Consider the following 10,886-nt stretch of genomic DNA (forward strand, 5'->3'; position numbering starts at 1 on the left):
CGGGGGGGGGTCAGCAGTTGGGGGTGCATGTGGGCCTTGCAGGGGGGGTGGTAGCCCCTGGGGAACCATTTGGCTCCCATTGGGGGGTGTACCTAGTGTGGGGGCTGAGCCCCCCATTAGGGGGCTGAACCACTTGTTTGGGGCCAGACCCCTTGTGGGAGTGCAGCAAAACGTGTATTCATGAAACATGTACTTAGAGTTCACTTTATTATTATGATAAGAGACTTGCTTTACCACTGTAGATATATCAATAAAACATTGTCCAACTGATCGCTGTCTCCGTCTTGCTCTCTCTCTCTCTCTTTATAGTGGTCTTTTGTTTTACTTGTGGAGGAACATGGATTTGGGGGTATTTTACACAGTGACTTTGGGATTTTTTTTATCAGGGATTTTTCAGTTTTCCAATAGGGAACACCAGAATTCCTGCTAGGGAGGCCAGTGGCAGGACCCTGCCTGCTCAGAGGGGCACCTTAGACCCAGCTGGCTGTGACTGACCTCCTGGCCAGATGGGGCCAGGAGGACATACTTTGATAGTTCAAAGCCGGCCACCACACCTGGAACATCTAGGCGATGGCTGGGCAAGGGGCACACATGGTAGTAGTGCCATACAGAGGCCAGCCCTGCAACCACGGTCCACCAGCAGCTGGCCCAGAGGGGCAGATGCCTCTACTGGCTCTGCAGTCCCCATCCAGGTCTGGTAGGTCCACAGAAGGTCACAGTCAGGCAGCAGCCCCCACTGCCAGACTGCTGCAGTGGGTAGAGGGTGCAGGGAACTCTAAGGGCTGCTTCAGCAGTCCAGCTGGCACTAGGGATAGTGTCCCCAGGTACCAATTGGCTGGGCCCCAGAAGCTCCTGAGAGCTAGTAGCCCTGAGCTACTTGCCAGAGCAGCTTTTTATATTGCTGGGGACAGCACAGGTGCTGGCCCTGGGCTCCAGCTCCCCCTGACTGCAGATCTGGGAGGAGCCAGGCAGGGTTATTTTGCCCCAAGTGGCACAATTTACTTCACACCAAAGTGCATGTCTTAGCACGTGCGCTGAAGCAAAAGACCCTGGCTCAAATTTGCACTGCTTCTATTTGAGCTGCAAGCGCATGTGCTTACCTGTGTGGATGCACCCAGTGAATGCAAAGCAGCTTATGCTTAAACTGTTACTGCAGAATAGCTGATGAATTGTAAGTGCCCAGCTTGCCTGCCTAGTGGTAACTTACATGCTCATATGTGGCAGTCATCCAAAGGCCTAGTTAAGAGATTTAAAATCCTGAATATATCAAATAGGATACATCTAGATCTTCCCTGCTGATATAGCCATTTTATCTTGTTATCTGACGCATCATTTTGCTGGCTTGACAGCACTCCAGTAAAGCATCACAAATTCCATAAAAGCCTAAGAGGAGGAGCCAGCAGTGAAGACATATAAAGACTTCAATTAGAATGGTTTGTTTTAGGCTGCAATGGACAACATCAATCAGGAAATCTAGCTCACCTTCCCCCCCCCCCCTTTTTTTTTTTTAAGTGCATGTTTTGACAACTTTCCAGTCTCGCATAAACCAGTATTTTTTTCATGTGCAAACTAGCAACAAGCTGCTGTTTGTAACTTTTCAGTTAGTGCAGTCCTTGATAGTACGAAGCATTTCTATTTTTCTTTTCATTTTACTAATTAACACTTCAAAATTACTTGCAAGATTAGTCACAGCAACAGCATCACCCTTGTTATGTTGTAGTAAAATTAAAATAACACACAAATTACATGAAAATATGACCTTGGCTATAAAGTAAAGCTCTCTACAATTAAGAGTCCATTAATTTTGCCTCTACAATTTTATTCTCCTCAGAAACTTCTCCCCAGCACTTCCATGTGATGAGAAGAGTTAGATCCAGGTTGGCACCCCTCCTTGGAAATCTCCCCTTAGTGACTTGGTGTTGAGAAGTGCCAGGCTCAAGCTGCTTCAGTACCCTCCTATAAGCCCCTATACGTGAGGTGACCATACCGCTGCTCCTGTCTAGCCACCTGCCTTGGTGCACCACGCTGCTTCACCTCCCTGCTGGACTCTGGCCCGTGACTTCTGACCAACCATCTGGGACCAAGCTACACAATCCTGGAGTGTCCTGGCCAAAGTGGGACCTATGGTCACCCTACCTATATACCAATACAGTAGTTCTCCCCCCAAGCAGCCAAACCCTCAACACTACGGTTTGGGGAAGAAAATAAACTTTAGTGTGTTAACACTTATCCATCACTCCTGTGTCAAGAGAAGGATAGAAACCTAACTTGTTTCAGCCAGACTGCCGTATCAGTCTGCTCTCAGTACCCCTGCTCCAGAAGAGCTGTTCGGACACTGCAGTGCCAAATGGCCTCTGTCTCCAGCATGTCTAAGCTGAAGACTAGGGGCAGCAATGTTTGCTTACAAGAGTATCATGTCCCACTACAGAGACAACAGTGGCTTTTTCTACTAATAGATTAAAAGATGCTTTTGTGGGAGCTAAGCTTACTTCATCAGATGAAGTCTAGGCTCAAGGATGCTTATACATCTCCAATTTAATTAGTCTAAGGTGCACCTCTACCCTGACTTCTGCCTGACTTTAGACTAACACAGCTCACTACCACTCTCTTTTCTACTAATACCTCTTCCAGCATTGGAGAAAGCACGATCACTCCATTTATCAACTGTTTCCTTAGGGAAGTGGTGTTGACAGTGATTCCCACAGCGATGTCTGCTCAGTATCTTCCTCTGATGAACCGTTTCCTGTATGACAGCACCTGCACATGACCCTTTCCTCATCCCTTTGGTGTGAGGAAAGTGGCCATCCTCAGAACTGACATGTCAGTTTACTGCCCTTTAAAAAGCTGCTATCTACAAAGACTATCAAAACACTTTGTCACTATGCAGCCCATGTCATAAGAAATATTTTCAGCTGCGCATACTGCTGCCACCACTGCACCTCCTCCCAACCAAAATCATATTTGCAGCATCCTTGGGCTACTACAGGAACCGTTTACATGCAGCTTCTTTCAATTTCCAGCTACGAACATCCAGTGCTTTTGCAGGAGCACACCTGAAGGAGAAGAAGCCAACTTGGGAAATCTCCAGAGGCTTTAAGTGAATGTATCACACACCACAGTTCTGAAGCTTTTCTGGCTGCCAAGGTGGCCAAGTGAAGCGGCCCGGCAAGCCGCCTCCCTAGCTGAAGGGAGGCTGCCTGTTGCAGGGCAGCCCTGGGGCTTCCCCACATGCTGAAGCCTGGAGCGGAATCCCCCCAGCGCCTCTGCAGCGGGGGATCCGGCGGGGTGCAGGGTCCTGATGCTGCGGCCCGGAAATCACCTGCAGGCTGAGGCGCCCGGCGGGGGGAGGGAAGGAGGATTGCCTGCCCTGTACCCCCTTGGGGTGCGGCCTCACCTCGGTCCATGATCATATCGTCGGTCATGCCGAAGGTGAGGTGCAGGACGCTGCGAAAGGCGTTGCGGTCCAGCCCCGCGGCGCCGCGGCGCTCGCCAGCCTCCGGCACCAGCGTGTAGAAGAGCCGGATGAGACACTCCACCTCGGGCCGGCGGACTGCGCACAGGCACAGCGCGGCACAAGTCACGGTCCGGCCTGGCCGAGGAAAGGCGCGGACGCGCCCCCGCCCCTACGGGAGGTCCGGCCAGGCCGAGCGGCCCCAGGGCCCTCGGGAGCGGGGGTGGAGCGGGGTGGTGGTGGGGGACGGGACTCACAGTGCCTGGCGCCGCGGTTCAGCGCCTCCGCCTGCTTCTGCAGCTTCTTCCTGTTCATGGCGCCGCCAGACCCAGCAACGGCTGCGGGACGCCGCGCGGTTACTGCAGCAACGGAAGCGGTTCCAGCCAATCAGTGAGCGAGAAGCGCAGGGACCCCCGAAGCCACGTGGCTGAGCAGCTGGAAGCTTGAGCATGCGCAGTTCGGCCCCGCGGGCAGGTGGACATAGCCGGACTCCAGCCCCTCTGCTGCTTCCAGGCCCGTCGAGCCCCAACGCCCCCAGCCCCGCTCCTGCGCGTCCCTGTGCCCTACGCCCCGGCCCCGGGCAGCAGTCCGAACACATCCGAGCCGGAACTACCCGCGACAACCCCCGGGGCCAGTCTCAGCCCTGCAAATGGGAGGGACAAGTCCCGGCCTTCATTTACAGCTGCAGCCACAATTACTTGCCTATACTTGCCCTTCCCGTCTTCCTGGTTTTCACCGGAAATTATTAGCTGCAGCTCACAAGCCCTTGCTTTAGGTTTAATACCTCCAACTCAACCAAGCTCCGCCTTCTTGACAGTAAAATACTTCACCACGATCAAGGCTCTGCTGAAGTATGGCACAAACCCGAGTAGGAGGCAAGCAGCAGTGGCAACCCAACAGGCACAAACCCTCCAGTTCTTCCAAAACGAAGTTTGGTACAGAGCAGGAGTAAAAGAGCAGCCTACCTCTTTCTAAAAGGGATCAACTACTAGCACTACTGACTCTTTTTGTCATTCCCACTTACATTACAGTATGGCTAGGCTGTTTGCTGATATTTAAGAATCTTTAAAGAATATTCTTACCCTCTCAAAATGTAATAGCCTGGAACTTCTGCCAAGGCAGGCACTCACATTCAAAGTGCAGGATCATGGTGTATATATGACACACAGACTGCTCTCATCATCTCTTGGTAAGATTACAGATCTGAAGTTCTTTGCTCTACGGTTTGGTATATAAAATACCCATATACATTTTCAGAAGTCTGTACACTTACAACTTCTTGTAGGTGATATGTTTACACAGGTATTCAGCATCTCTGATAGTCAGGTCATTTTTATTTTAGCATCCAAGTACACACAAGGGAAAGCTGGTTTAGGCACACAGGGATGTCACCTCTCTGAACAAGTGACCTTACAACAGTAGTGGTTTGACCTTTTTAGACTCAATGCATCCCCCATTAAGCCCCCCTTGAAAAATGCCACTTCTTCATTTTCACTCATTTTGACTACAGAAAAACAGAACAATTCTTCTGTTGCAATGTACTCAGAAAGACCACAACAGCTAAGGTTTTTCATACTATGGATTTCTTTTTGAAATCTCTTGGTTGATCTTGAGTCATGTTTGCACACCTAATAGTACTAACTTGCATGATACCTCACAGCATCCTTAAAAAGGACTCCACAGCACCTCAGAGTATTGTGGCACCTGGGTTGACAATCCCTGATCTATAAGGTACGACCCTGCTCTGCCTTCTGGCCTAAACATGACGATCCATACCTCTCCCCAAAGAAAAAAAAAGTATGCAGGGCATAATGAACGTGTTCCTCATTTTGTTTCATAGGCAGACAGCAGGAGCAGCATACATTAACTGAAAATACTGTTACCAGAGCCACACTTAAAAGGATTTACTCTAATGGATAAGGAACTTTTAATGTGTACCAATTCAACCAGTGTTGAGATCTCTGAGTCTTTTTAGAAATGAGCCATCAAGAATGCTACTGTGTATGAGAAGGCAACAGATTTGTGTTGAAAACAAAACACATGTTTATCACATGTAAAAGGACAACATTGAGCAAAGGCAATAATTTAGTTTCAAAATTCTAAGAGTATTTTTGGAAACCCACAAACCTAGCCATTTATTAAAATACTTTATAAGTTAGCACCTTATTACTTCTTGAAGCAAGTTGAATTAAAAACACACTTTAAAAATATTTTAAACAAGCATAGCATTTTACTTTTACTTTCTTTTATTCTATAGTCTTAAAGGTGATTTTTTTGTTCTTGATCCTTAAATTATTTTTCTAATTTCTAGTACAATTTCAGATTTTATCTGCTAAAAATTCAGTTAATATGTTCATCTATGTTGGCCTCATTAGCATTCTGGCTGAGAGAAGAACAAAAGTTGAGCACAAAATTAATAAGCAAAAGTAGTCTTGGCTGTTTTTGCAAACATGACCCTCCTGATGCAGTGAGCATAGACAAGACAGAAAGAAATTTCACTCTTAGTAACCAAATGTTAGGTCCTATATTTTGGGAGGTGGGGAAGATATTTTAATACACACCCCCCCCCTTGTGCGGGTGTGTAGCTCACAATACATTTATTTATGGATGAAAAAAAAAATCCGAATGTTTCAGTGTTAAATACTAAAGCAATTTTGTTTTGAAGTGAGAACAATTTTATGCCACTAAATGTTTTTAAGAAATATATACAATATAAGACCTTGATGCTGCAAACATTTTTGTCCATGCCGTATTGAAAGTACGTGTTTAGGAAGCTTAAGTAAATGAGACTATTTGTGTGAGTGACATTATGTATTTGCTTATGTGTTGGTAGTATCTGCACACTTGTTTTCAATGATACATATTTTTGCCTCTAGCAGTTGTGTAAAATTCAAATATGATCTTTCCATTTGCAGTATTTATAATGTAATTAATGCAAAGTTGTAATAGCACAAGTTTCACAATAGTTTTTCAAAGCCTCAAAGCTGATTTAAAGCAGTGATTAAAAAGAGAAATAAAATGATCATTCTACCATTCTTTGACTTCTTCCCCAATAATGACCCAATAGTTGTAAAAATCGTCAGTTTTCAACGTAGTTGACTATAATTTTATTTCTAAGACATTATTAGCAGCGATAGAAAGTCTGAATTTTAAGACAAAATCAGAACATTTCAATCACCTGCTTGAAGAGAAATGTATTTGACAGAAAACTAGTAAAATATTACTCCTTCCCAGTCTCCCTCACCACTTTGCATTTATGGATTGCAATTATTAAGCATTTAACAGGAGATATTAAAATGTTGGGGTAATTAAATGTTTGGCTTTAAAGTATTATTACACTTTTCATGGTTAGTACATAGGTGCTATATGTGGATTATTATTCACTTTTTTCCCTGCTCTTGAAAGGCAAGAACAGAACCAGCAATAGGGACTTCACTGAAAGAGAGAAAGAACTTCATCTATAAGAAGAAAATCTAAGGACTGCTTTTGGATTTTGAATGTGTATTTGCTATTTTATCAACACTTTTCTATTTGTTTATGAAACAGCTGCTAATGCAAGTAAATTAGCCTAGACAATTTATGTTAATGCCCTACAATTCTGTAGCATAAAAATATAAAGACAAAATTTTTAAATGGTATCTTTACTGAGAATCTGGCAGTAGTTTTATATAACAAGACACATCCGCATAACAGGTCTGTCACTGAACTTGCCTAGAGTAAAATCAGCTTCAATATGAAGCTGTTTAAATATCAAAACCCTGCTTTTTACATGCTAAATAATTTTCAGCAAGTGTGCACTCAAACACAACAATGAACTATAAGAATAAGTAAATACATACATGAAACTCTGCACCTGGAACAAATTCATAAAAAAATAATCACTGGTTACAACTGAATACCTCTACATTGTTCATTTAAAAAAATGGTACAAACATGCAAAATAATTCTAAGTATCTTAATGGCAAGGGAAAAAGAAAAAAAACTACCAGTGTTTGCCAAAAATGTTCAACAAAATTCAAAATGACTTTAAATGATGTAATGCATATTTAGTAACACAGTATTCAGCATAATTCAAAGTGGAGGTAAATTCCTTGATTTTTGCATGTTAGTTATGCTGCTCTGCTCTTGCTTAATGCCGAAGCACATGCTAGAAGCCCAGAATTGCTTATTCAGGGACAGCTTGCTGACAGTAGTTCTGACCTCCTGAGGAAGCATCGTTGCTGTACTGATTAAAATAGCTGGGATTTGGAAAGATCAAAGGCACCCTATTCAACTAGTCAAAATTGTAGCTCCCCCCTCAACATAAAAAAAATAAAAGGACAGAAGTACAGTAAACATTTCTACAAAAGTAACATGTTTAAGAATGTTACCATTATATTCCCATTTCAAAAAAGACATCAGTCACTAACTTTCAACAGCTCTGTTGAATTAAATCCATCTTCAGGATGAATAATGGATTGTTTCTGCTGGTTTAAAAATTAGAGTTTAAAACACTACTTTTTGTTTCTAAAAAGTTTCACTTATTTTCCAATATTTAACATATCAGCTGAACCATCATCTTTTATGATTTCAAATATCTAGCATTGGCTACTGGAATTAAGAAAATGCTGTACTCCATGTATTAAGCAGCAAGCAATAACAATGGTCTTTTCTGGCGCAGCAGCATCTGTCCAGCTATTGAGAGTTTAGGAGTATTTCTAAAACACAGGAAAATTCATGCAGTTTGGTAAAGTTTGCTATAATTTCACAGTTGAAGTTTCCTTTAGTCATTGCACTTTTGTTGAAAGGGTATTCTTGTAGTTTTAAATGTTATTCAGAATCTGAATTTGAACCAGCCGTCTTCTTTTTCTTCTTTTTACCATGTTTCTTGTGCTTCTTTCTCTTTTTTGTTTTATCCTTAAAAACAGTTAAATAATGGAAGTTATTTTATGAGCTAAAGTCAATTAAAAAAAATAATGTAATGAAGAGGTACAGGTGCTTTTATGGAGTTTCATACAAAATCATTTAAAATAAGATTACTATAAAAATCTAAATATCAATGATATTATAACATTACAAAGCAGGAAAGAAGACAATGCAAAGCATTACAAAAAGATGGAATATTATTTTTTTCAAATTTAGCTCATTCTGATTTACTAAGAGGTCTGAATTAGCCAGTACCATTCGCTTCCTCATCTTGTAAGTCACAGTAATACTTCATGAATTTGACAAAACAATAAACTAACCACTTGAGAAACAATGGCATCTCACATATGCGAGAGTGGAAAAGAAGCTCTATGTGACCACACTTATCTATTTATTCATTAATTACATTTCAGCTGATTTCCTGTTTATGACAAACTCGGTTAAACTGTATTATGTTTTGACTTCCAATATTTGCACCTTAATTTGGGGTAACAAACTCAGACACAAAAAACACAATTGCTAAAGCAAAGGCAGCAGGGTCAGACCCTGAAGTTGGTGTTCTCAGCACCATAATATACAACGTTAAGTGAACAATCCTCCTGTACTTAGGCAGAATTTCATTTGGAATTCTTCCCGAGTGAGGCGTGCAAGACCGGATCCTATGTTATGCAATAAGAATGATGAATATGTTAAGCTACACTGATACATAGCTTATGGACAGTAACCTAATGTATACTATACAGGCAGTCCTCGACTTATGACTGTTTGAGTAACGACAAACGGCACCTACGACCTTTGTAAATTACAACATTGTTTCAAGGTCCCCCTGGGGTTTTGACTTTACGATGCTAGACACAGCTGCCTCCAGCTGGTAAGTCTGTTGTGGTGAGGCGTGGGTGGGGCAGATCAATGGTCCCAAAGAGAGGGACGGATTGGGGCTGGGATAGGGGCTGCCCAGTGGGTGGGGGGCACAGGGAGGGGGTGAGATGGCTCCCGCCACTGCATGTCGCCCATCTGGGAGGGCATGTGCCCCCAGATCTGTGTGGTGCAGGCAGGGCTGGGGCTGTGCTCTGGGCCAGCGGTGGAAGGCGCTGGGAGCTGGGGCTATGTCCTCTTGCTGCTCACCCAGCTGGGGCAGGGCAGAGCCATTGCACACTGCCTCCGGATAAGTGGTGCGCAGCAGCTGGAGGCATCCTGGGATCCCCCGGCCTCCTGGCCCTGCCCCACCCTGGCAGGGAGTGGTGGCAGGGCATTGAGGGGCATGTGCCCCTGGAACTGTGTAGGGCTGGGGCTACGGTGAATTTGACGGTGCCTGCAGCCCCCACATAGCCCTTGCCCACCATGCCCTGATCCAGGGGAACACTTCCCCCCCATGCCCAGCAGAGGCAGGGCAAAGCTGCAGTTTGTCCAGGAGGTGCAGGGAGGCTGGGGTGGCTCTGGCTGCTGCGCACCGCTTGTCCATAGGCAACACAGCAGCTCTGTCCCGCCCCAGCTGGGCAAGCAGCAAGAGAGCTTAGCCTAGGCTCCCAATGCCTTCTGCCTCCCACCCGGAGTGCAGCCTGGTACAGCCCTGGCCCTGCCCCTGCCCGCCCTGTGCAGATCTGGGGGCATACCCTCCCCCCCCAAAATGTCCTCCCAGACTGGTGGCGGGAGCAGCAGCAAGAGCTGCCAGATGAACTGCCAAACAAGCAGCTCCCAGACTGACGGCCCACAGCTTTTGCTCCAGCCCCTGTCCTAGCCCTAGCTCCACTCTCTCTCTCATTGCAGACATGTTGATCTGTCCCCCCACCACAACAGACTTACCAGCTGGAGGCAGCTGTGTTGACCATGGTAAAGAAAACAATCCCCCATTTATAATACTGTTCTTATGGGAAAATTGGTTCCGAGTTACAATGTTTTAACTTAATATGCAGTTTTCAGGAACCAATTGTGTCGTAAGTCTGAGGACTGCCTGTATACATTTCATCCAAAGAAAAAGCTCAGCCTTCAATACTAATAGCCTTGTGGCTGACTAGAAGCATGAGAAAATTTGTAGCTTCAGGTGTGGAAAAAGAGTATATACTGAATCAACTGGATATTATTAGCTGCACAGTAAGAAAAGGCATTATGTACTTGTAGATAAATGATTATGTGACACAAGGGTGAGATGCTCACCCTAACTCCAGTCCCTTTTAACTACATAGAAGGGGCACAAGGCACTAAAGGGATGCCAAACACGTTTTATCTGGCCAATGGAGACTTCCTTTCAGAGGATCCTCTTCAAAGCCTGTCAAAGTCATGCGCCAGGATGAGGATTCTTAATGTAGCATTGGGGAGACTGAACAGTTCATAGGGTAGACTGGGGAAAACTAACACAATTAGTTTTATTTAGTAATATAATTGGTAATTAGTAACTAATGTAATTAGCCTGACTTCCAAGGGCTGGTAGGGCAGAAAGCATGGTTGCCTTCAGAGCTGCTGAAGTAGCTTAAAGCAATTCTGATTGCTGGCCTTCCTCCTGGTGAGTTAGTTCTGCACTGCTGAAGCTGAA

The 10,886-nt window shown here is 44.7% G+C and overlaps 2 protein-coding genes across 2 annotated transcripts in view; both read right to left on the bottom strand.

Annotated features, from left to right (window-relative positions):
* EFCAB1 (EF-hand calcium binding domain 1) overlaps positions 1–3,823 on the bottom strand; it is an 8,482-nt gene extending 4,659 nt beyond the window's left edge. The window contains exons 1-2 of the mRNA XM_019508423.1: positions 3,709–3,823; positions 3,395–3,550 (exon numbers count right to left, since the gene is read on the bottom strand). Coding sequence (XP_019363968.1) covers positions 3,395–3,550; positions 3,709–3,766 — 214 coding nt within the window. The 5' untranslated portion in view covers positions 3,767–3,823. The remainder of the gene's footprint in view (positions 1–3,394; positions 3,551–3,708) is intronic.
* Positions 3,824–6,151: 2,328 nt separating this feature from the next.
* The window catches only part of FAM133B (family with sequence similarity 133 member B), a 26,111-nt gene continuing 21,376 nt past the window's right edge, over positions 6,152–10,886 (bottom strand). Inside the window, exon 10 of the mRNA XM_019508424.1 lies at positions 6,152–8,347. Within this exon, the coding sequence (XP_019363969.1) occupies positions 8,261–8,347 (87 nt within the window). The 3' untranslated portion in view covers positions 6,152–8,260. The remainder of the gene's footprint in view (positions 8,348–10,886) is intronic.

The sequence above is a fragment of the Gavialis gangeticus genome, unplaced genomic scaffold (assembly GCF_001723915.1).
Source record: "Gavialis gangeticus isolate Ggan-Ray unplaced genomic scaffold, GavGan_comp1, whole genome shotgun sequence".
NCBI classification, from domain to species: Eukaryota; Metazoa; Chordata; order Crocodylia; family Gavialidae; genus Gavialis; species Gavialis gangeticus.